At 55.3% G+C, this 25,799-nt stretch overlaps 1 protein-coding gene across 5 annotated transcripts in view; it reads right to left on the reverse strand.

The window, feature by feature from the left end:
• Window positions 1–25,799, reverse strand: part of FBXO3 (F-box protein 3) — an 87,046-nt gene that overhangs the window by 28,861 nt on the left and 32,386 nt on the right. For 3 of the 5 annotated variants that reach the window (XM_038406981.2, XM_043516452.1, XM_043516453.1), the window contains one exon: window positions 18,517–19,621. The exons of 1 other annotated variant lie outside the window; for it this stretch is intronic. In XM_038406981.2, the coding sequence (XP_038262909.1) occupies window positions 19,496–19,621 (126 nt within the window). In that variant the 3' untranslated portion in view covers window positions 18,517–19,495. Of the gene's footprint in view, window positions 1–18,516; window positions 19,622–25,799 lie in introns of those variants that run through there. One more of the 5 variants, XM_043516450.1, reaches the window with a different exon arrangement.

Genomic DNA, 25,799 nt, shown 5'->3' on the forward strand with positions numbered 1-25,799 from the left:
GCGAGGGGCTCGGGGAGGAGGAAGTGGGGTGACAGAGGTCTGGGTGGGGAACAGGGGGACAGTGAATGAGGGTGAAGGTGAGGGAAGGGGCTCGGGGAGGAGGAAGTGGGGTGACAGAGGGGCTGGGTGGGGAGCAGGGGGGACAGTGAATGAGGGTGAAGGTGAGGGAAGGGGCTGGGGGAGGATGGAAGTGGGGTGACAGAGGGGCTGGGTGGGGAACAGGGGGACAGTGAATGAGGGTGAAGGTGAGGGAAGGGGCTCGGGGAGGAGGAAGTGGGGTGACAGAGGGGCTGGGTGGGGAACAGGGGGACAGTGAATGAGGGTGAAGGTGAGGCGAGGGGCTCGGGGAGGAGGAAGTGGGGTGACAGAGGGGGCTGGGTGGGGAGCAGGGGGGACAGTGAATGAGGGTGAAGGTGAGGGAAGGGGCTCGGGGAGGAGGAAGTGGGGTGACAGAGGGGCTGGGTGGGGAACAGGGGGACAGTGAATGAGGTGAAGGTGAGGGAAGGGGCTCGGGGAGGATGGAAGTGGGGTGACAGAGGGGCTGGGTGGGGAACAGGGGGACAGTGAATGAGGGTGAAGGTGAGGGAAGGGGCTGGGGGAGGAGGAAGTGGGGTGACAGAGGGGCTGGGTGGGGAACAGGGGGGACAGTGAATGAGGGTGAAGGTGAGGGAAGGGGCTGGGGGAGGATGGAAGTGGGGTGACAGAGGGGCTGGGTGGGGAACAGGGGGACAGTGAATGAGGTTGAAGGTGAGGGAAGGGGCTGGGGAGGAGGAAGTGGGGTGACAGAGGGTTTGGGTGGGGAACAGGGGACAGTGAATGAGGGTGAAGGTGAGGGAAGGGGCCGGGGGAGGAGGAAGTGGGGTGACAGAGGGGCTGGGTGGGGAACAGGGGGACAGTGAATGAGGGTGAAGGTGAGGGAAGGGGCTCGGGGAGGAGGAAGTGGGGTGACAGAGGGGCTGGGTGGGGAGCAGGGGGGACAGTGAATGAGGGTGAAGGTGAGGGAAGAGGCTGGGGGAGGAGGAAGTGGGGTGACAGAGGGTTTGGGTGGGGAACAGGGGGACAGTGAATGAGGGTGAAGGTGAGGGAAGGGGCTGGGGGAGGAGGAAGTGGGGTGACAGAGGTCTGGGTGGGGAACGGGAGGAACAGTGGAATGAGGGTGAAGGTGAGGCGAGGGGCTCGGGGAGGAGGAAGTGGGGTGACAGAGGGGCTGGGTGGGGAACAGGGGGACAGTGAATGAGGGTGAAGGTGAGGGAAGGGGCTTGGGGAGGAGGAAGTGGGGTGACAGAGGGGCTGGGTGGGGAACAGGGGGGGACAGTGAATGAGGGTGAAGGTGAGGCGAGGGGCTCGGGGAGGAGGAAGTGGGGTGACAGAGGGGCTGGGTGGGGAACAGGGGGACAGTGAATGAGGGTGAAGGTGAGGGAAGGGGCTGGGGGAGGAGGAAGTGGGGTGACAGAGGGGCTGGGTGGGGAACAGGGGGACAGTGAATGAGGGTGAAGGTGAGGGAAGGGGCTGGGGGGAGGAGGAAGTGGGGTGACAGAGGGGCTGGGGTGGGGAACAGGGGGACAGTGAATGAGGGTGAAGGTGAGGCGAGGGGCTCGGGGAGGAGGAAGTGGGGTGACAGAGGTCTGGGTGGGGAACGGGGGGGACAGTGGAATGAGGGTGAAGGTGAGGCGAGGGGCTCGGGGAGGTGGAAGTGGGGTGACAGAGGGGCTGGGTGGGGAACAGGGGGACAGTGAATGAGGGTGAAGGTGAGGCGAGGGGCTCGGGGAGGAGGAAGTGGGGGTGACAGAGGGGCTGGGTGGGGAGCAGGGGGACAGTGAATGAGGGTGAAGGTGAGGGAAGGGGCTCGGGGAGGAGGAAGTGGGGGTGACAGAGGTCTGGGTGGGGAACGGGGGGGACAGTGGAATGAGGGTGAAGGTGAGGCGAGGGGCTCGGGGAGGAGGAAGTGGGGTGACAGAGGGGCTGGGTGGGGAACAGGGGGACAGTGAATGAGGGTGAAGGTGAGGCGAGGGGCTCGGGGAGGAGGAAGTGGGGTGACAGAGGGGCTGGGTGGGGAACAGGGGGACAGTGAATGAGGGTGAAGGTGAGGCGAGGGGCTCGGGGAGGAGGAAGTGGGGTGACAGAGGGGCTGGGTGGGGAACAGGGGGACAGTGAATGAGGGTGAAGGTGAGGCGAGGGGCTTGGGAGGAGGAAGTGGGGTGACAGAGGGGGCTGGGTGGGGAACAGGGGGACAGTGAATGAGGGTGAAGGTGAGGGAGGGGGCTGGGGGAGGATGGAAGTGGGGTGACAGAGGGGCTGGGTGGGGAACAGGGGGACAGTGAATGAGGGTGAAGGTGAGGCGAGGGGCTCGGGGAGGAGGAAGTGGGGTGACAGAGGGGCTGGGTGGGGAACAGGGGGACAGTGAATGAGGGTGAAGGTGAGGGAAGGGGCTCGGGGAGGAGGAAGTGGGGTGACAGAGGGGCTGGGTCGGGAACAGGGGGACAGTGAATGAGGGTGAAGGTGAGGCGAGGGGCTCGGGGAGGAGGAAGTGGGGTGACAGAGGGGCTGGGTGGGGAACAGGGGGGACAGTGAATGAGGGTGAAGGTGAGGGAGGGGGCTGGGGGAGGAGGAAGTGGGGTGACAGAGGGGCTGGGTGGGGAACAGGGGGACAGTGAATGAGGGTGAAGGTGAGGCGAGGGGCTCGGGGAGGAGGAAGTGGGGTGACAGAGGGGCTGGGTGGGGAACAGGGGGACAGTGAATGAGGGTGAAGGTGAGGGAAGGGGCTGGGGGAGGAGGAAGTGGGTGACAGAGGGGCTGGGTGGGGAACAGGGGGACAGTGAATGAGGGTGAAGGTGAGGCGAGGGGCTCGGGGAGGAGGAAGTGGGGTGACAGAGGGGCTGGGTGGGGAACAGGGGGGACAGTGAATGAGGGTGAAGGTGAGGCGAGGGGCTCGGGGAGGAGGAAGTGGGGTGACAGAGGGGCTGGGTGGGGAACAGGGGGACAGTGAATGAGGGTGAAGGTGAGGCGAGGGGCTCGGGGAGGAGGAAGTGGGGTGACAGAGGGGCTGGGTGGGGAACAGGGGGACAGTGAATGAGGGTGAAGGTGAGGCGAGGGGCTCGGGGAGGAGGAAGTGGGGTGACAGAGGGGCTGGGTGGGGAACAGGGGGACAGTGAATGAGGGTGAAGGTGAGGGATGGGGCTGGGGGAGGAGGAAGTGGGGTGACAGAGGGGCTGGGTGGGGAACAGGGGACAGTGAATGAGGGTGAAGGTGAGGCGAGGGGCTCGGGGAGGAGGAAGTGGGTGACAGAGGGGCTGGGTGGGGAACAGGGGACAGTGAATGAGGGTGAAGGTGAGGCGAGGGGCTCGGGGAGGAGGAAGTGGGGGTGACAGAGGGGCTGGGTGGGGAACAGGGGGACAGTGAATGAGGGTGAAGGTGAGGCGAGGGGCTCGGGGAGGAGAAGTGGGGTGACAGAGGGGCTGGGTGGGGAACAGGGGGACAGTGAATGAGGGTGAAGGTGAGGGAGGGGGCTGGGGGAGGATGGAAGTGGGGTGACAGAGGGGCTGGGTGGGGAACAGGGGGACAGTGAATGAGGGTGAAGGTGAGGGAAGGGGCTTGGGGAGGAGGAAGTGGGGTGACAGAGGGGCTGGGTGGGGAACAGGGGGGGACAGTGAATAGGGTGAAGGTGAGGGAAGGGGCTGGGGGAGGAGGAAGTGGGGTGACAGAGGGGCTGGGTGGGGAACAGGGGGACAGTGAATGAGGGTGAAGGTGAGGGAAGGGGCTGGGGAACAGGGGGACAGTGAATGAGGGTGAAGGTGAGGCGAGGGGCTCGGGGAGGAGGAAGTGGGGTGACAGAGGGGCTGGGTGGGAACAGGGGGACAGTGAATGAGGGTGAAGGTGAGGGAAGGGGCTGGGGGAGGAGGAAGTGGGGTGACAGAGGGGCTGGGGTGGGGAACAGGGGGACAGTGAATGAGGGTGAAGGTGAGGGAAGGGGCTGGGGGAGGAGGAAGTGGGGTGACAGAGGGGCTGGGTGGGGAACAGGGGGACAGTGAATGAGGGTGAAGGTGAGGCGAGGGGCTCGGGGAGGAGGAAGTGGGGTGACAGAGGTCTGGGTGGGGAACCGGGGGGGACAGTGGAATGAGGGTGAAGGTGAGGCGAGGGGCTCGGGGAGGAGGAAGTGGGGTGACAGAGGGGCTGGGTGGGGAACAGGGGGACAGTGAATGAGGGTGAAGGTGAGGCGAGGGGCTCGGGGAGGAGGAAGTGGGGTGACAGAGGGGCTGGGTGGGGAGCAGGGGGACAGTGAATGAGGGTGAAGGTGAGGGAAGGGGCTCGGGGAGGAGGAAGTGGGGTGACAGAGGGCTGGGTGGGGAACGGGGGGACAGTGGAATGAGGGTGAAGGTGAGGCGAGGGGCTCGGGGAGGAGGAAGTGGGGTGACAGAGGGGCTGGGTGGGGAACAGGGGGACAGTGAATGAGGGTGAAGGTGAGGCGAGGGGGCTCGGGGAGGAGGAAGTGGGGTGACAGAGGGGCTGGGTGGGGAACAGGGGGACAGTGAATGAGGGTGAAGGTGAGGCGAGGGGCTCGGGGAGGAGGAAGTGGGGTGACAGAGGGGCTGGGTGGGGAACAGGGGGACAGTGAATGAGGGTGAAGGTGAGGCGAGGGGCTCGGGGAGGAGGAAGTGGGGGTGACAGAGGGGCTGGGTGGGAACAGGGGGACAGTGAATGAGGGTGAAGGTGAGGGAGGGGCTGGGGGAGGAGGAAGTGGGGTGACAGAGGGCTGGGTGGGGAACAGGGGGACAGTGAATGAGGGTGAAGGTGAGGCGAGGGGCTCGGGGAGGAGGAAGTGGGGTGACAGAGGGGCTGGGTGGGGAGCAGGGGGGACAGTGAATGAGGGTGAAGGTGAGGGAGGGGCTCGGGGAGGAGGAAGTGGGTTGACAGAGGTCTGGGTGGGGAACGGGGGGGACAGTGGAATGAGGGTGAAGGTGAGGCGAGGGGCTCGGGGAGGAGGAAGTGGGGTGACAGAGGGGCTGGGTTGGGAACAGGGGGGACAGTGAATGAGGGTGAAGGTGAGGGAGGGGGCTGGGGGAGGAGGAAGTGGGTGACAGAGGGGCTGGGTGGGGAACAGGGGGACAGTGAATGAGGGTGAAGGTGAGGGAAGGGGCTCGGGGAGGAGGAAGTGGGGTGACAGAGGGGCTGGGTGGGGAACAGGGGGACAGTGAATGAGGGTGAAGGTGAGGCGAGGGGCTCGGGGAGGAGGAAGTGGGGTGACAGAGGGGCTGGGTGGGAACAGGGGGACAGTGAATGAGGGTGAAGGTGAGGCGAGGGGCTCGGGAGGAGGAAGTGGGGTGACAGAGGTCTGGGTGGGGAACGGGGGGGACAGTGAATGAGGGTGAAGGTGAGGCGAGGGGCTCGGGGAGGAGGAAGTGGGGTGACCGAGGGGCTGGGTGGGGAACAGGGGGGGACAGTGAATGAGGATTGAAGGTGAGGGAGGGGGCTGGGGGAGGAGGAAGTGGGGTGACAGAGGGGCTGGGTGGGGAACAGGGGGACAGTGAATGAGGGTGAAGGTTGAGGGAAGGGGCTCGGGGAGGAGGAAGTGGGGTGACAGAGGGGCTGGGTGGGGAACAGGGGACAGTGAATGAGGTGAAGGTGAGGCGAGGGGCTCGGGGAGGAGGAAGTGGGGTGACAGAGGGGCTGGGTGGGGAACAGGGGGACAGTGAATGAGGGTGAAGGTGAGGCGAGGGGCTCGGGGAGGAGGAAGTGGGGTGACAGAGGTCTGGGTGGGGAACGGGGGGGACAGTGAATGAGGGTGAAGGTGAGGCGAGGGGCTCGGGGAGGAGGAAGTGGGGTGACAGAGGGGCTGGGTGGGGAACAGGGGGACAGTGAATGAGGGTGAAGGTGAGGGAAGGGGCTGGGGGAGGAGGAAGTGGGGTGACAGAGGGGCTGGGTGGGGAACAGGGGGGGACAGTGAATGAGGGTGAAGGTGAGGCGAGGGGCCTCGGGGAGGAGGAAGTGGGGTGACAGAGGGGCTGGGTGGGGAACAGGGGGACAGTGAATGAGGGTGAAGGTGAGGGAAGGGGCTGGGGGAGGAGGAAGTGGGGTGACAGAGGGGCTGGGTGGGAACAGGGGGACAGTGAATGAGGGTGAAGGTGAGGGAAGGGGCTGGGGGAGGAGGAAGTGGGGTGACAGAGGGGCTGGGTGGGAACAGGGGGACAGTGAATGAGGGTGAAGGTGAGGCGAGGGGCTCGGGGAGGGAGGAAGTGGGGTGACAGAGGTCTGGGTGGGGAACGGGGGGGACAGTGGAATGAGGGTGAGGTGAGGCGAGGGGCTCGGGAGGAGGAAGTGGGGGTGACAGAGGGGCTGGGTGGGGAACAGGGGGACAGTGAATGAGGGTGAAGGTGAGGCGAGGGGCTCGGGGAGGAGGAAGTGGGGTGACAGAGGGGCTGGGGTGGGGAGCAGGGGGGACAGTGAATGAGGGTGAAGGTGAGGGAAGGGGCTCGGGGAGGAGGAAGTGGGGTGACAGAGGTCTGGGTGGGGAACGGGGGGACAGTGGAATGAGGGTGAAGGTGAGGGGAGGGGCTCGGGGAGGAGGAAGTGGGGTGACAGAGGGGCTGGGTGGGGAACAGGGGGACAGTGAATGAGGGTGAAGGTGAGGCGAGGGGCTCGGGGAGGAGGAAGTGGGGTGACAGAGGGGCTGGGTGGGGAACAGGGGGACAGTGAATGAGGGTGAAGGTGAGGCGAGGGGCTCGGGGAGGAGGAAGTGGGGTGACAGAGGGGCTGGGTGGGGAACAGGGGGGACAGTGAATGAGGGTGAAGGTGAGGCGAGGGGCTCGGGGAGGAGGAAGTGGGGTGACAGAGGGGCTGGGTGGGGAACAGGGGGACAGTGAATGAGGGTGAAGGTGAGGGAAGGGGCTCGGGGAGGAGGAAGTGGGGTGACAGAGGGGCTGGGTCGGGAACAGGGGGACAGTGAATGAGGGTGAAGGTGAGGCGAGGGGCTCGGGGAGGAGGAAGTGGGGTGACAGAGGGGCTGGGTGGGGAACAGGGGGGGACAGTGAATGAGGGTGAAGGTGAGGGAGGGGGCTGGGGGAGGAGGAAGTGGGGTGACAGAGGGGCTGGGTGGGGAACAGGGGGACAGTGAATGAGGGTGAAGGTGAGGCGAGGGGCTCGGGGAGGAGGAAGTGGGGTGACAGAGGGGCTGGGTGGGGAACAGGGGGGACAGTGAATGAGGGTGAAGGTGAGGGAAGGGGCTCGGGGAGGAGGAAGTGGGGTGACAGAGGGGCTGGGTGGGGAACGGGGGGGGACAGTGGAATGAGGGTGAAGGTGAGGCGAGGGGCTCGGGGAGGAGGAAGTGGGGTGACAGAGGGGCTGGGTGGGGAACAGGGGGGGACAGTGAATGAGGGTGAAGGTGAGGGAGGGGGCTGGGGGAGGAGGAAGTGGGGTGACAGAGGGGCTGGGTGGGGAACAGGGGACAGTGAATGAGGGTGAAGGTGAGGGAAGGGGCTCGGGGAGGAGGAAGTGGGGTGACAGAGGGGCTGGGTGGGGAACAGGGGGACAGTGAATGAGGGTGAAGGTGAGGCGAGGGGCTCGGGGAGGAGGAAGTGGGGTGACAGAGGGGCTGGGTGGGGAACAGGGGGACAGTGAATGAGGGTGAAGGTGAGGCGAGGGGCTCGTGGAGGAGGAAGTGGGGTGACAGAGGTCTGGGTGGGGAACGGGGGGGACAGTGAATGAGGGTGAAGGTGAGGCGAGGGGCTCGGGGAGGAGGAAGTGGGGTGACAGAGGGGCTGGGTGGGGAACAGGGGGGGACAGTGAATGAGGGTGAAGGTGAGGGAGGGGGCCTGGGGGAGGAGGAAGTGGGGTGACAGAGGGGCTGGGTGGGGAACAGGGGGACAGTGAATGAGGGTGAAGGTGAGGGAAGGGGCTCGGGGAGGAGGAAGTGGGGTGACAGAGGGGCTGGGTGGGGAACAGGGGGACAGTGAATGAGGGTGAAGGTGAGGCGAGGGGCTCGGGGAGGAGGAAGTGGGGTGACAGAGGGGCTGGGTGGGGAACAGGGGGACAGTGAATGAGGGTGAAGGTGAGGCGAGGGGCTCGGGGAGGAGGAAGTGGGTGACAGAGGTCTGGGTGGGGAACGGGGGGGACAGTGAATGAGGGTGAAGGTGAGGCGAGGGGCTCGGGGAGGAGGAAGTGGGGTGACAGAGGTCTGGGTGGGGAACGGGGGGACAGTGAATGAGGGTGAAGGTGAGGGAGGGGGCTGGGGGAGGAGGAAGTGGGGTGACAGAGGGGCTGGGTGGGGAGCAGGGGGGACAGTGAATGAGGGTGAAGGTGAGGCGAGGGGCTCGGGGAGGAGGAAGTGGGGTGACAGAGGGGCTGGGTGGGGAACAGGGGGACAGTGAATGAGGGTGAAGGTGAGGGAAGGGGCTCGGGGAGGAGGAAGTGGGGTGACAGAGGGGCTGGGTGGGGAACAGGGGGACAGTGAATGAGGGTGAAGGTGAGGGAGGGGCTGGGGGAGGAGGAAGTGGGGTGACAGAGGGGCTGGGTGGGGAACAGGGGGGACAGTGAATGAGGGTGAAGGTGAGGCGAGGGGCTCGGGGAGGAGGAAGTGGGGTGACAGAGGGGCTGGGTGGGGAACAGGGGGACAGTGAATGAGGGTGAAGGTGAGGCGAGGGGTTCGGGGAGGAGGAAGTGGGGTGACAGAGGGGCTGGGTGGGGAACAGGGGGACAGTGAATGAGGGTGAAGGTGAGGCGAGGGGCTCGGGGAGGAGGAAGTGGGGTGACAGAGGGGCTGGGTGGGGAACAGGGGGACAGTGAATGAGGGTGAAGGTGAGGGAGGGGGCTGGGGGAGGAGGAAGTGGGGTGACAGAGGGGCTGGGTGGGGAGCAGGGGGGACAGTGAATGAGGGTGAAGGTGAGGGAAGGGGCTGGGGGAGGAGGAAGTGGGGTGACAGAGGGGCTGGGTGGGGAACAGGGGGACAGTGAATGAGGGTGAAGGTGAGGCGAGGGGCTCGGGGAGGAGGAAGTGGGGTGACAGAGGTCTGGGTGGGGAACGGGGGGACAGTGAATGAGGGTGAAGGTGAGGCGAGGGGCTCGGGGAGGAGGAAGTGGGGTGACAGAGGGGCTGGGTGGGGAACAGGGGGGGACAGTGAATGAGGGTGAAGGTGAGGGAGGGGCTGGGGGAGGAGGAAGTGGGGTGACAGAGGGGCTGGGTGGGGAACAGGGGGACAGTGAATGAGGGTGAAGGTGAGGGAAGGGGCTCGGGGAGGAGGAAGTGGGGTGACAGAGGGGCTGGGTGGGGAACAGGGGGACAGTGAATGAGGGTGAAGGTGAGGGCGAGGGGCTCGGGGAGGAGGAAGTGGGGTGACAGAGGGGCTGGGTGGGGAACAGGGGGACAGTGAATGAGGGTGAAGGTGAGGCGAGGGGCTCGGGGAGGAGGAAGTGGGGTGACAGAGGTCTGGGTGGGGAACAGGGGGGACAGTGAATGAGGGTGAAGGTGAGGCGAGGGGCTCGGGGAGGAGGAAGTGGGGTGACAGAGGGGCTGGGTGGGGAACAGGGGGGACAGTGAATGAGGGTGAAGGTGAGGGAAGGGGCTGGGGAGGAGGAAGTGGGGTGACAGAGGGGCTGGGTGGGGAACAGGGGGGGACAGTGAATGAGGGTGAAGGTGAGGCGAGGGGCTCGGGGAGGAGGAAGTGGGGTGACAGAGGGGCTGGGTGGGGAACAGGGGGACAGTGAATGAGGGTGAAGGTGAGGGAAGGGGCTGGGGAGGAGGAAGTGGGGTGACAGAGGGGCTGGGTGGGGAACAGGGGGACAGTGAATGAGGGTGAAGGTGAGGCGAGGGGCTCGGGGAGGAGGAAGTGGGGTGACAGAGGTCTGGGTGGGGAACGGGGGGGACAGTGGACTGAGGGTGAAGGTGAGGCGAGGGGCTCGGGGAGGAGGAAGTGGGGTGACAGAGGGGCTGGGTGGGGAACAGGGGGACAGTGAATGAGGGTGAAGGTGAGGCGAGGGGCTCGGGGAGGAGGAAGTGGGGTGACAGAGGGGCTGGGTGGGGAGCAGGGGGGACAGTGAATGAGGGTGAAGGTGAGGGAAGGGGCTCGGGGAGGAGGAAGTGGGGTGACAGAGGTCTGGGTGGGGAACGGGGGGACAGTGGAATGAGGGTGAAGGTGAGGCGAGGGGCTCGGGGAGGAGGAAGTGGGGTGACAGAGGGGCTGGGTGGGGAACAGGGGGGACAGTGAATGAGGGTGAAGGTGAGGGAGGGGGCTGGGGGAGGAGGAAGTGGGGTGACAGAGGGTCTGGGTGGGGAACGGGGGGACAGTGAATGAGGGTGAAGGTGAGGGAGGGGCTCGGGGAGGAGGAAGTGGGGTGACAGAGGGGCTGGGTGGGGAACAGGGGGGACAGTGAATGAGGGTGAAGGTGAGGCGAGGGGCTCGGGGAGGAGGAAGTGGGGTGACAGAGGGGCTGGGTGGGGAACAGGGGGACAGTGAATGAGGGTGAAGGTGAGGCGAGGGGCTCGGGGAGGAGGAAGTGGGGTGACAGAGGGGCTGGGTGGGGACAGGGGGACAGTGAATGAGGGTGAAGGTGAGGCGAGGGGCTCGGGAGGAGGAAGTGGGGTGACAGAGGGGCTGGGTGGGGAACAGGGGGACAGTGAATGAGGGTGAAGGTGAGGGAAGGGGCTCGGGGAGGAGGAAGTGGGGTGACAGAGGGGCTGGGTCGGGAACAGGGGACAGTGAATGAGGGTGAAGGTGAGGCGAGGGGCTCGGGGAGGAGGAAGTGGGGTGACAGAGGGGCTGGGTGGGAACAGGGGGGACAGTGAATGAGGGTGAAGGTGAGGGAGGGGCTGGGGGAGGAGGAAGTGGGGTGACAGAGGGGCTGGGTGGGGAACAGGGGGACAGTGAATGAGGGTGAAGGTGAGGCGAGGGGCTCGGGGAGGAGGAAGTGGGGTGACAGAGGGGCTGGGTGGGGAGCAGGGGGGACAGTGAATGAGGGTGAAGGTGAGGGAAGGGGCTCGGGGAGGAGGAAGTGGGGTGACAGAGGGGCTGGGTGGGGAACGGGGGGGACAGTGAATGAGGGTGAAGGTGAGGGAGGGGCTGGGGGAGGAGGAAGTGGGGTGACAGAGGGCTGGGTGGGGAACAGGGGGGACAGTGAATGAGGGTGAAGGTGAGGGAAGGGGCTCGGGGAGGAGGAAGTGGGGTGACAGAGGGGCTGGGTGGGGAACAGGGGGGACAGTGAATGAGGGTGAAGGTGAGGGAAGGGGCTCGGGGAGGAGGAAGTGGGGTGACAGAGGGGCTGGGTGGGGAACAGGGGGACAGTGAATGAGGGTGAAGGTGAGGCGAAGGGGCTCGGGGAGGAGGAAGTGGGGTGACAGAGGGGCTGGGTGGGAACAGGGGGACAGTGAATGAGGGTGAAGGTGAGGGAGGGGGCTGGGGGAGGAGGAAGTGGGGTGACAGAGGGGCTGGGTGGGGAACAGGGGGACAGTGAATGAGGGTGAAGGTGAGGCGAAGGGGCTCGGGGAGGAGGAAGTGGGGTGACAGAGGGGCTGGGTGGGGAACAGGGGGACAGTGAATGAGGGTGAAGGTGAGGCGAGGGGCTCGGGGAGGAGGAAGTGGGGTGACAGAGGGGCTGGGTGGGGAACAGGGGGACAGTGAATGAGGGTGAAGGTGAGGCGAGGGGCTCGGGGAGGAGGAAGTGGGGTGACAGAGGGCTGGGTGGGGAGCAGGGGGACAGTGAATGAGGGTGAAGGTGAGGGAAGGGGCTCGGGGAGGATGGAAGTGGGGTGACAGAGGGGCTGGGTGGGGAACAGGGGGACAGTGAATGAGGGTGAAGGTGAGGAAAGGGGCTCGGGGAGGAGGAAGTGGGGTGACAGAGGTCTGGGTGGGGAACGGGGGGACAGTGAATGAGGGTGAAGGTGAGGCGAGGGGCTCGGGGAGGAGGAAGTGGGGTGACAGAGGTCTGGGTGGGGAACGGGGGGGACAGTGAATGAGGGTGAAGGTGAGGCGAGGGGCTCGGGGAGGAGGAAGTGGGGTGACAGAGGGCTGGGTGGGGAACAGGGGGGACAGTGAATGAGGGTGAAGGTGAGGCGAGGGGCTCGGGGAGGAGGAAGTGGGGTGACAGAGGTCTGGGTGGGGAACGGGGGGGACAGTGAATGAGGGTGAAGGTGAGGCGAGGGGCTCGGGGAGGAGGAAGTGGGGTGACAGAGGTCTGGGTGGGGAACGGGGGGGACAGTGAATGAGGGTGAAGTCCGGGGAAAGTGTGGCTAGCTTGAAGGGAGGTGGGGGAGGCAGGGAGCCAGGCTCCCGGTCCTGCAGCGGAGGTCGCTAGTCCCCCGTGCGGGTCTCCCTCTTCAGCCCCTCCCCCCAGGGAACTTTCTTCAAGGGCGCTTTTCCCCGCGCAGCCCCGGTTCGCCACACACCCCAGCGGGAGGCAGGGTCCTCCCCGCCGCAGCGCCTCTGCGGCACGCGCGCTGCACCTCCCCACCGCCTCCAGCCGCCCTTCGGCCCCCGCCTCACCCCTCTGCCGAGCTGAGGGGGCCGCAATCTGTCCCTCCCTTGGAAAGGGGGCTTAGGCCCTCCAGAAGAGGGGAATAAATAAGGGCAGGTTGCCGGCTCAGCAGCAAAAGGGACGAGGGAGGGGGAGGCTCTGCTCCAGCAGTAAAACAGCCTCTTCCTTTGCACTGGGGGGAGAGCAATCCATGCCCCCGGTGGCCGAGGGGAATAAGGAGAGCAGATTTTGTGGGTTGATGCAGCAACCCCCATCCCGCAATTCAGCCCTCTAGCCGGCATGCATCTCCTGAGAGCGCTGGACGCCGCAGTTCCTCCGCCCTACAGTGCGCTCCAAGAGCCTCCTACCTGCTCTGAGCTCGCACCGGTGCAGCTCCCCGCTCACTCTGCCTCCCTGGTGGATTCACGTCTTCTGCAGAAAGCTCTCCCAAGCCAGCCCCTTCTAGCTCCGTCAGCAGCACTCAGCTTCCCTGGCGGCTTTTGGTTGTTCTGACATGGGGAAAGTGGGATGAGAGGGAGAGGAGCAGAAAGCCCACCCTTTACTTCCCCACACTCGCGTCGCATGGTAAGTCACTCCGCAGTGTGCGTGTGATCAGGAATTGTGCTCTCCCTTTCGTTTCTAATGGTTCGCGTTAGAGCTGGCGAAGTAGAGTCGTGTGTTTATGTTATTTAAGCGAGGTTATCTTTCCCCCTCTCTATTAAACAAACAGGGTACGCCGCTATTTGGTTCAGCGACTTGTTCTGATCTCGTTATGTGGTTTCCTCAATCCTTGCCACCTATTTCCAGGCTGTCAATGAGACTTAGGGAATGCATTTTTTTCACCTCCTCTGCCTCTTGTAATTTGCACCAGCACTCGAGAAGTGGTATTTTGACCTTGGCCTGGGGTTGCAGCTATGCTAGAAGCTCCTGCTCTGCCCTGGGACTATTCCATTTACTCACATTTAGCATCTTGGTTAAAGAGCTGAAAAGGGAACAGCAAATACACGAAGTTCATAGATGATGTTAATACATCTTAAAGGTGAGGGGGGAAATCCTAACGGTTGAGAGATTCCTGCAGAGGATATAATGCAGTGGTTCTCAATCAGGGGTACAGGTATCCCTAGGGGTACACAGAGCCAGACATCTCCAGGGGGTACATCAACTCACCTCGATATTTGCCTAGTTTAACAGGCTACATAAAAAGCACTAGCAATGTCACTACAAACTAACATTTCATATAGAATTAAATGTTTATACTGCTCTAGCTCTACTACACAAGGAAATGGAAGTACAATAGTTATATTCCCATTTATTTTATAATTATATGGTTAAAATTGTATTTTTATGTCTGACTTTGTAAGCAACTAGTTTTTAAGTGAGGTGAAACTTGGGGGCATGCAAGACAAATCAGAATCCTGAAAGGGGTAGTCTGGAAAGGTTGAGAGTCATTCAACATAATGAACAAGTTAGCCATCTACAAGTGTGCCACAAGTACTCCTTTTCTTTTTTGCATCTACAAGTGTAGACACCAAGGCTGGAGATGTCGCCTAGTACACAAGGATATAACTACAAGTAATAGGATGAAATTAAGATATAAAAATTTAGGTTGATAGTGCAATATTTTAGGCTATAGGAAAGCACCCCAAGAAAAGTAGTGGAATCCCATAAATTGGAATTTGCTGGGCAAAACAATAGAACAATTAATTGCTCAAAACTTCTTGAAACACAGAATTAAACGTTGACCAGGCACTGCCCTGTACGCTTCCACAACACTGAGTCCAGCATAACATTCGTCAATGTCAACATTAGCCAGTGTTTAGAATAGGATTGTGTTAGGGGTCCAGTTCCTGATGCTCAGCAACTTCTTCCATCATGCAGTGAGGGAAGCTTGGCTACCAGTGGGTGCAGAGCACCCACTAATGTTTCCCCATGCGTGCTCCAGCCCCAGAGCATCCACAGAGTCGGCGCCAATTGACTGTCTCCTAGAGCGGGGGACCCGGACAGGGGTAAGGAGGCTGAGGCTGTGGCCACAGCTGGGGGCAGGCATGGGGCCGGGAGCAGAGCCCCGGCCACAGGACCGGGCATAGGGCCCTGGAGCAGAGGTCTGGGAGCAGGGGGTGTAACCAGATGCGGGGCCCCAGGCATGGGGCCGGCGGCCAGGGCTTAGGGCCAGGCGATACAACCCAAGCCCCAGGAGCAGGGTTGGGGAGCAGAGTGTGGGGCCAGTGGCCAGGACCCGAGTCCCGGGCCGGAGAGCAGAGTCCTGCGTGGAAGGACGTGAGCAGAGCCCTAAGCACGGAGCCAGCGTCTGGGGAGCAGGGCATGGGGCAGGCCCCCGGGACCCGAGCCAGGGAGTAGAGCAAGGGCCGGCAAGTTGTAGGGGTCCGTGCTCCAGCAAATTCAGGGCTGGAGGTGGGGGGGGATGGCTCCACCAGTGTTCAGGGCTGGGTCTCTCCTCTGGCCCTGCCTGCTGCCCCCACGCATCCCTGCCTGTCCTGGGCAACGGGTAGCTGTCTCCGCAGCTCTGCGCTGTGCTCTCTCACTGGCCGCTGGTGGCTACAAGAGAGTGGCGCTGGAGACAGGCCAAGGCGGCTGCAGCACTGCAGGAGAGGAGGAACAGAGCAGCGCCCCTGCCCCGCAGGCGACTCGCGTTGACTCCGAGGAGGGAGGGGAGAGCTTATCCTAGCTGGACCTCCTGAGCAGCAGGCACAGGGGCGTGGGTGTCATGTCCTCCTCCCTAGCCCCCAGCTCCAGGACAGCCTGCCTGCTGCACCCCAAATTCTCCATCCCCAGCCCTGCACCCAAACCCAGCACCCCAAACCCTTGTCCCAGCCCAGAGCCTGCACCCAGCACCCAAACTCCCTCCCAAAGCCTGCACTCCAACTCCCTGCTGTAGCCCAGCCCCCTTCCAGAGCCTGCACTCAAACCCCTTCCTGCACCCAACTCCCAAACTCCCTCCCACAGCTCACAGCCTTAGGCAGGGCAGGCGGGGAGGGGGGTAGGACTTGGAGCTGTTCTAGGCACCACCAAAAATTATACAAACCTGCCACCCCTGAGTGGAGCCCTGCCATGGGGCCAGAGGCCCTGCATAAAACATGGGGGTGCTGCAGCACCCCCCACACTCCTTCCCATAGCTAGGGGAAGGCGGTAGGAGCATGATTACTCTGTGTTAACACTTGCTTACTCCACTCTTTCCTCTTCCCTCTAAGTAATGCTGTTTTCCTAGAGAATATTTCAAAAGAAAATTCTGAGTATGCACATAGATTTTAGTGCATTTTGAACTATCAGTTCAAACCAGAAGATCTGCTCTCAGTAAAGTTTCTAGGAGTTCCTGCTGAATACAGGCAGATAGCAACTAATGTGTGCCACACTCCCACAGAAAGCTGCTAACTTTTCAATAACATATTTTATCCCTAAAATGTACATCAATTCAATCCCAGGGTTAAATAACAAACATTCTACAACTCAAGCTTCAGAGGATTTGTGGATAGAATTCCAGTCATATATAATTGGAACTATATTATTCCCTTTATCATTCACTGTTCTAAATACCAGATCCTAGCCATTCGGGCAAACTAACAACTGCATGACCACATATCCTCACCTATATCAAAAGGCATTCATACTCCAAGCCTTTTATTGTAAATGTCATGCCTCTGTTAAGGTCATCTTATCCATCTAATAAGGCAGAAGTTATAGAGAGAACTGAAGAACTATCATTTAACTGACAGAAGGAACACCCCACATATTAGCAGGCTGCATTAGTAGGAGCATTGCCAGCAGAGGGAAGTGATTATTCCCCTCTATTTGGCACTGGTGAGACCACATCTGGAATATTACATGCAGTTTTGGGCCCCCTACTACAGAAAGAATGTGGATAAATTGGAGAGAGTCTCGTAGAGAGCAACAAAAAATGATTAGGGGGCTGGGGCACATGATTTATGAGAAGCTGAGGACACTGGGATTATTTAGTCTGCAAAAGAAAAGAGCAGGGGGGATTTGATAGCAGCCTTCAACTACCTGAAGGGGCATTTCAAAGAGGATGGAACTAGGTTATTCTCAGTGGTGGCAGATGACAGAACAAGGAGGAATGGTCTCAAGTTGCCGTAGGGGAGATCTAGGTTGGATATTAGGGAAAACTATTTCACTAGGAAGGTGGTGAAGCATTGGAATCGATTACCTAGGGAAGTGCTGGAACCCCTCCTTAGAGGTTTTTAAGACCCAGTTTGACAAAGCCCTGGGTGGGATGATTTCGTTGGGATTAGTCCTGCTTTGACTAGATAACCTCATGAGGTCTCTTCCAACCCTAATCTTCTATGATGTTCAGCTATCCATAATAAACACTTGTAGCCAGTCTACCATGCAAGTAAATCTATGCTTTAGTATTCTGCACAACATTCAGTGACTCATGACACATATTTTACATAGAACATTACCTAGTCTACCTAGGCCGATACACAAGGGATAAGGTGGGGCTTAGAGCAGATGCTTCAGCAAGGTGGTTAGAGAGACACCAGGTTGAGCAACTAATACAAGTAAGTAAAAGCAGGGCTTAAACCAAATGTGGTCACTGCTTTTTCACATATGAATTTTAGTTAAAGTGTTTCCCAAACTAGATCTCTCCTAAAACACAATCCTCTTCCTCCAGTCCCACTCATACCAGGTCTTTTCTCTTTTACCCTAAGCACATCATCATAATAGAGGAAACTGAGTCAGGGAAGACTACAAACCTATAGATCACAATCTAGAGAATCAGATATAATTTTATTCAGGGGTTTATGTCAAAGTAAACATTGACAATGTGGCTTTTAGTGAGACAAGGTGAATGAGGTAGTATCTTTTACAAGCTTGTTTCCCAGAATTGAATAAAAGCTCTGTGTAAGCTCAAAAGCTTGTCTCTCACACAAACAGAAGTCAGGCCAATAATAGGTATTGCCTCGCCCACCTTGTGTATCTAAAATCCTGAGACCGACATAGCTACAACACTGCATACAATTGTGGTTTTTGTCCTTCCAGCCATTTACAAGCATGAGAGACAATGACCTTTCCAATTATTACTATTTAATACCTTATCTGCATTAAAGACATTTTGCAAGAATTGTCCCCAACCCCAATTCAACTCTACCAGATAGCAATGCAGGCAACAGCCAACCTAGTTAGAGCTTACAACCTTCAAAAAAATCCCACTGTGACTGAAAAGTTCTTAGTCTTAAAACTAGAGATTGAACACATGCGGCTGGCTGCGGGGCCACCTGAGTGGCTGGCTGGCTGCAGAGCTGCTCCAGCAGCAGCTGCTGTGGCTGAACCTGGCTGGACAGCCACACTGGCTGCTGCAGAAGTCACGGCACCAATGACTTCCACGACCCCCCACAACAGACACATAGCCATAATCATCAATAAGACAGAGGTACTTTCTGCCCTTAAAGAAGATTAGAATCTTTTCATTTTAATACTACAGATTTGTGGTTATGCTAAAAGTTACTAGTCTCTAATCTTTTGTTAACTAATTATTTTAAAAAAACCTTTTGTATTTAGTTGAAATAGGAATCAAGGCTCTCACATTACATTGTATTTTCCTTTCACTCAGTATTTAGGAGGTTCAATAAAAACAACAAGTGAGCAGTTTCAAGTATTCCAATCGTTAGTATAGTTCATTAGAATTATTCATTATGGGCAGAGTTCAGCAGACCTAGGTAGTTATGTCTCTCACCCACTTCCATAGACATTTTTCCTGAGCAATACAGGATTCAATCCAGTAATGTTTCCTGGTTCTACTTAATTTGGTCTTGGGAAAACCTCCCTGACGTGAAAACAATAAACCTACGAGTGAATCTAATGGCACTAAAATCATGTAAAGGAAATAGTGGCCACAATTTATAATAGCTGCAACCAACCATTACTCAAGGAGATATCCAGCAAATGAGGTTTCAGTTGGGTCCACCAGTGCCAGATACTTTCTGTCCAAGCTGGAGGGAATTTGCTGTGGTAAATGTGAAGAAGGGCAACCAACTACAATGTGGCATCAGTTGCAACTTTTAATTCCTTGCTCTACTCTTAGCAAAAGGAATAGTTCCAAGTAACATTTAGAACAACGGAGGCAATATATTTATTTTAATAGCAGTGGAAACAAAATAAAACAATAGAACAAATGTTTCTTTAAATATAAGGCTTTTAGACATCTGTGTACTGATAAGCCCCAATTGTGAATCAAGCATAATTACAAAAATTCATATAGGATTCAGGAAAACATATGATAATACTTAGTCTTACACATAAAATTTGTGTCACTTACCACAAAATCAGATAGCAAACAGCATATAAAGGAAAAAAAATCAAACAGTATTTACAAATTTGTACTATGTAATAACTGAGAAATTGCTGGTTAGTAAAACAGCAGATTATGAATTATACTACATCCCAAAAGGCATGTATCTGTGATCATCAGATATTATAAACTAAGCTGAAAGACAGATTGTCTGAAAAATAAAGTTTGTTTCATTTCAAACTTATGCACTCAGTCACCAGAATTTTATGGTATCTGTATATTAATATAAAAAATGTACAGGAGCACCTGATCCAACCCAATAGGGTTACACAGGCCTAACTGCAAATTCCATTCATTCATAGCAGAAATTAACAATTGGAAGTTAGTGTGAAAGGCCATTATATACCTTTTTGCAAACTCCTCTGTCTGTTGCTAAGTTTTAAATGCTTGTATAAAAACAAATTCCCATACCATGTTTGTAATATGATCATAAATAGGAAATAGTTTAAAAATGTAAGATATGATTTCCTCAGACTGTCAAGCTGTTTTGCACTTTGGAAAAAAAAGTGAACAAAAACAACCACAAAACCCTTACCCCCGCCCTCAAAAAAAAAAATCCCTACAGTCCAATCAGATGAAAGTTAGAACTGGCACCAATATTCATGCTAGTTGTCCTGCTGGGGAAAAGAAAAAATTCATTTACAATATTCAGAAACTGTCTTATGTAGTAGCCCCAGAAAGTTTAATTTTTTTAACCAACAGTTTTTTTGTTTTGTTTTGTTTTAAACAAGTATGATCAGGTATGACGTGGACAGCGTCCAGAAGGGGCAGGAATATCCAAGACTCTACGTCTGTCTTCATATTCATCAGTATCTGTTGAGTCTTCATCTTCATCCATAGCATATTCATTATGATTAGTTTCCTATAAACAAGACAACCCCATGTTTAACTCGGATGCATCCGATGAAGTGAGCTGTAGCTCACGAAAGCTTATGCTCTAATAAATTTGTTAGTCTCTAAGGTGCCACAAGTACTCCTTTTCTTTTTGCCAATACAGACTAACACAGCTGCTACTAAGTACTTAATAATTGCCTCCTAAATCTCACTCTGATCAAGTGCTAACAATGTAACAGAAAAATCAAGATGTCATTTATATCACATTTAAAAAGTCAGTCTTAGATAAAGACTAATCACTATAAATATTAAAATACTGTTAAATCAGATTTGTTTTCATGTATCAATTTTATAAAATTTAATCTACATGGCGATTATATTTCTAATCTGTTTAAACTTTTATTCATAAACTAAGTAGACCAGCGAGATCAGAATCTGACTCAGTGACTGTTGGAATGGTGTTGAATTATTATAAATTACTCTGATTGACATGAGTTTGGTAAAGCTTGGTAAGTCTGAATTTGCTGAAGAATTCTGGGAGTGGGTTTTTTTCCTGGCACCAGACAGGCTGTATGAAAGTTTACTGAATGTGCTAACATTACACTTGGACACTGACACAATTATATACTTTGGATGTTTAACCAGGAGCTCTGTGTATTTGTGCTGATGTTAAAAAAAAAAAAAATTACGCTCATGATTAGTCATGTTTACCAAACAAATCACACAAAAAACATGAAAATGATGAACGTAGAACTAACTGAGCTGGATTAACTAATCCTGTAAAACAGCACAACCACAAGAGCTAACCCAAAAAGTAATTATTAATAAAAAAAGTAAAATTTCAGCCAGCCTTTAGTCTGTTCACGTTATCCCCTTTAAAAATATTAATCAGAAAAACAAGTTATAAGAGACCCAAAGGGCACATTTCAGGAACATGTAATTTCTTTTAAAAAGGGGTATAAGAATTGGATAATATTATATGCGCCTTTCTTCACCCCAATTAACATTTGAAAAGACTTCTAACAGACCAAGTGCTTAAAAAACCCAACCCCCCCCCAAAATAAAAGCCTTCATCTAGAACTGGTAGCTATACCTGCTTTGTTTGTTAATCAGGGCTATGTCCACACTACCACGGTAAGTTGACCTACACTACACAACTCCAGCTACGTGAATAATGTAGCTTAGGTTGAGTTACTACAGGGTCTACAGGAAAAAAAAAATCTCCTGTCTACTTACCTTATTCTTCTTGTTGGGGGTAGAGTACAGGGGTCGACTGTAGAGCGATCTGCTATTGATTTGGCGGTTCTTTACTAGACCCACTAAATTGACCACCAGTGGATCAATCTCAGCCCTGGTCTACACTACGAGTTTAGGTCGAATTTAGCAGCATCAGATCAATTTAACCCTGTACCCATCCACACAACAAAGCCATTTTTGTCGACTTAATGGGCTCTTAAAATTTCTGTACCCCTCCCCAACGAGCACTTAAATCGACATCGCCAGGTCGAATTTGGGTTAGGGTGGACGCATTTCGACGGTATTGGACTCCGGGAGCTATCCCACAGTGCTCCATTGTGACAACTCTGGACAGCACTCTCAACTCAGATGCACTGGCCAAGTAGACAGGAAAAGCCCTACGAACTTTTGAATTTCATTTCCTGTTTGGCCAGCGTGGCAAGCTGATCAGCACAGGTGACCGTGCAGATCTCATCAGCAGAGGTGACCATAGAGTCCCAGAATCGCAAAAGAGCTCCAGAATGGACCGAATGGGAGGTACTGCATCTGATCGTTGTTTAGGGAGACGAATCTGTACTAACAGAACTCTGTTCCAAAAGACGAAATGCCAAAATATTTGAAAAAAATTTCCAAGGGCATGAAGGACAGAGGCTACAACAGGGACCCACAGCAGTGCCGCGTGAAACTTAAGGAGCTCAGGCAAGCCTACCAAAAAACCCAAGAGGAAAACGCCCACTCGGGGTCAGAGCCCCGGACATGCCACTTCTATGAGCGGCTGCATGCAATTCTAGGGGGTTCCCCTAGAACTACCCTACACCTGTACGTGGACTCCTGCAAGGGAGTTTCACACAACAGGGATGAGGATTTGGGGGATGAGAAAGAGGATGAGGAGGAGGAGGTTGAAGATAGCGCACACTAGGCAAGTGGATAAACTGTTCTCCCCGACAGCCAGGAACTGTTCATCACCCTGGAGCCAACCCTCCCAACCCGGGCTTTGAAGGCGGAGAAGGCACCTCTGGTGAGTATATCTTTGTAAATATAATACATGGTTTAAAAGAAAGCGTGTTTAAATGATTAATTTGCCCTGAAGACTTGGGATGCATTCGCAGCCAGTACAGCTACTGGAAAAGTCTGTTAACGTGTCTGGGGATGAAGCAGAAATCCTCCAGGGACATCTCAATGAAACTGTCCTGGAAGTACTCCCAAAGCCTTTGCAAAAGGTTTCTGGGGAGGGCAGCCTTATTGCGTCCTCCGTTGTAGGACACTTTACCACGGCAGGCCAGTAGCACATAGTCTGGAATCATTGCATAAGAAAGCATGGCAGCATGTGGTCCTGGTGTTTGCTGGCATTCAAGCAACATCCATTCTTTATCTCTCTGTGTTATCCTCAGGAGTGTGATATCATTCATGGTCACCTGGTTGAAATAGGGGAATTTTATTAAGGGGACATTCAGAGGTGGCCGATCCTGCTGGGCTGTTCGCCTGTGGCTGAAAAGAAATCATCCCTGCTGTTAGCCACACACTAGGGGGAGGGATGAAGCAATCATCCCAGAGAACTGGGTGGGGGAAATGGGGGTTAGTTGGGTTTCTGCTGCACATTAACCCAAAAACATCAGCCCCTCCTTTTAAATTGCCAGTGTCTTTTTAAATTTTAATCTCCCTTTTTTTCCTCCCGCAGCTGAAAACGTTTCTACACTGTGACTAGCATCTCCATCCCAGAGGCTAGCGCAGATAAGGCAGGGAAAAAAATGCATTTCCGATGAAATGTTCTCTGAGCTCATGCAGTCCACCCAAACTGAAAGAGCCCAGCAGAATGCGTAGAGGCAGACAATGGTAGAGTCCAGGAAAGCACAAAATGAACATGAGGACAGGAGGGACATGCGAGATGACAAGTGGTGGGAGCAAAAGGAGAGGTGGCGGGATCAAGAGAAAAGGTGGTGGGAGCATGATAAAAGAAGGCAGGATGCAATGCTGAGGCTACTGGAGGATCAAACTGATATGCTCCAGCATATAGCTGAGGTTCAGAAAAGGCACAGACCGCCACTGCGTAACCAACCACCTTCCTCCCCAAGTTCCATAGCCTCCTCACTCAGACACCCAAGAACGGAGGGGGGAGGGGGGACACCCCTCCAGGCACCCAACCACTTCAACCCAGAGGACTGCCCAAGCAACAGAAGGCTGGCATTCATTCAATAAGTTTTGAAGTGCAGTGTGGCCCTTTCCTTCCCTCCTCCCCCACCCCACCCGGGTAGCCACCCGGGCTACCTTGGCAGTTATCCCCCTACTTGTGTGATGAATAAATAAAGAATGCATGAATTTGAAACAATGACTTTATTGCCTCTACAAGCAGTGATTGAAGGGGGGAGGGGAGGGCAGTTGGCTTACAAGGAAGTAGAGTGAACCAAGGGGGCAAGTTTTCATCAAGGAGAAAAACAGAACTGTCACACCGTAGCCTGGTCAGCCATAAAACTGGTTTTCAAAGCTTCTCTGATGCACAGCTGTATTCTTCTAACCACCTTGGTGTCTGGCTGCGTGTAATCAGCGGCCAGGCAATTTGCCTCCCCACCATAAACATCTCCCCCTTACTCTCAGATATTGTGTAGCGCACAGCAAGCAGTAAGAACAATGGGAATATTGGTTTCGCTAAGGTCTAACCGACTCAGTAAACTGTGCCAGCGCACTTTTAAATGTCCAAATGCACATTCTACCACCATTCTGCACTTGCTCAGCGTATAGTTGTACAGCTCCTGACTACTGTCCAGGCTGCCTGTGTATGGCTTCATGAGCCATGGCATTAAGGGGTAGGCTGGGTCCGCAAGGATAACAATAGGCATTTCAACATCCCACACGGTTATTTTCTGGTCTGCAAAACAAGTCCCTTGCTGCAGCTGTTCATACAGACCAGAGTTCCTGAAGATGCAAGCATCATGCACCTTTCCCGGCTATCCCACGTTGATGTTGGTAAAACATCCCTTGTGATCCACCAGTGCTTGCAGCACCACTGAAAAGTACCCCTTTCAGTTTATGTACTGGCTGCCTGGGTGATCTGGTCCCAAGATAGGGATATGCGTTCTGTCGCCCCACCACAGTTAGGGAATCCCACTGCAGCAAAGCCATCCACTATGACCTGCACATTTCCCAGAGTCACTACCCTTGATAGCAGCTCAGTGATTGCCCTGGATACTTGAATCACAGCAACCCCCACAGTAGATTTGTCCACTCCAAACTGATTCCCGACTGACTGGTAGCTGTCTAGAGTTGCAAGCTTCCAGAGGACTATCGCTTGTGAACTGTGAGGGCTGCTCTCATCTTGGTATTCTTGCGCTTCAGGGCAGGGGAAAGCAAGTCACAAAGTTCCACAAAAGTGCCTTACGCATGCAAAAGTTTTGCAGCCACTGGGAAAAATCGTCCCAGATCTGCAACACTATGCAGTCCCGCCAGTCTGTGCTTGTTTCCCGGGCCCAGAATCAGTGTTCCATGGCATGAGCCTGCCCCATTACCACCAGGATGGCCAAATTGCTGGGGCCCGTGCTTTGAGAGGAGTCTGTGTCCACGTCCTCACTGCGTTGTCATCACTTCCTCGCCTGCTTTTGTGGATTCTGGTTCTGCATATATTGCATGCTAATGTGTGAGGTGTTTACATAGCTCATAACTGCTGCAGTGATCTGAGCGGGCTCCACGTTTGCCGTGGTATGGGGTCTGCAGGAGAGCAGAGTTGCAGGGGAAGCGGTGGTTGGATGACCAGTTTTGCAAACCTACTGGACTATCTGCTGCCAGGACAACAGCTGAGCGGGCTACACACTTGCCGTGGTACGGAGAGACAAGAGCAGCCGAGCAGAGTTGCAGCGGAAGCAGCCCTGCGAGACCACCAGGAGAGCAGAGCAGCAGCGGATGACAATGGTCATATAGAGGACCTGCGAGGTGGATTCCTAGCATCAGGAGAGCAGAGTGGCAGCGGAAGCGGTCGTTCGATGACAATGGTTTGCAGACCTATTGCACTGTCTGATGAAAGTAGTATGGCGCCCACACAGAAAAAGAGGCATGAAACGATTGTCTGCCATTGCTTTCACAGAGGGAGGGGCGACTGACGACATACCCAAAACCAACCGCGACAATGTTTTTGCCCCATCAGGCATTGGGAGCTTAACCCAGAATTCCAATGGGCGGCAGAGACTGCAGGATAGCTACCCACAGTGCAACGCTCCGAAAGTTGACGCTAGCATCGGTACTGTGGACACACTCCGCCGACTTAATGCACTTAGTGGGGACACACACAATCGACTGTATAAAATCGCTTTCTAAAAAACTAGACTTCTATAAATTTGACCTAATTTCGTAGTGTACCCTCAGTGTCAATCCCGGCTGTAGTGTAGACCTGCCCCAGGATACTGTGTAGTACCAACATAGTTACTAAGAGTTTATGCTTGAAAAATTAAGGCTTGTTAAAAAAAAAAAAGCATAGTGTAACCTTTCCGATGACTGAAATTCTTTTAAATAGCTTTGCATTAAAAACAAGAACAAAAAACTAAATCTGGGTTTTACTGGCACTAATACTGTAAAATCTTCCCAGCTGTGGGCCAATAAAAATCCCAGCTCTTCACTAACTATTGAATTCAATTAGTTCTTTCAGATTTACAAGTATGTAACAGAGCAGAATTTAAGCCACTAGGTCTGAATGAGTCAATACGCTAAAATATCAATGTACCGCTCAACTTTTAATATACAATAATCCTTTGCTAAGCATCTGTATCAGAGGCAGAGTAATTAAATTATCAAATCAAATGCAAGTAATTTCTGCAACTTGTGGAACAGAAGAGAGGTCCTGGTTTAAATAAAGGGAACCAAAGGAAAGAGGGAGAAAAAAAGCAATGTATCTGTTACAAGTGTGACCTCTGTTGGCAGTTTGCATTCACTGTTACCAGCCTAAACCAGTGCTAGTTTCCCAAAATATCTGTTTAAATATGTAATCT

This window comes from Dermochelys coriacea, chromosome 6 (genome assembly GCF_009764565.3).
Source record: "Dermochelys coriacea isolate rDerCor1 chromosome 6, rDerCor1.pri.v4, whole genome shotgun sequence".
In the NCBI taxonomy this organism is placed as follows: Eukaryota; Metazoa; Chordata; order Testudines; family Dermochelyidae; genus Dermochelys; species Dermochelys coriacea.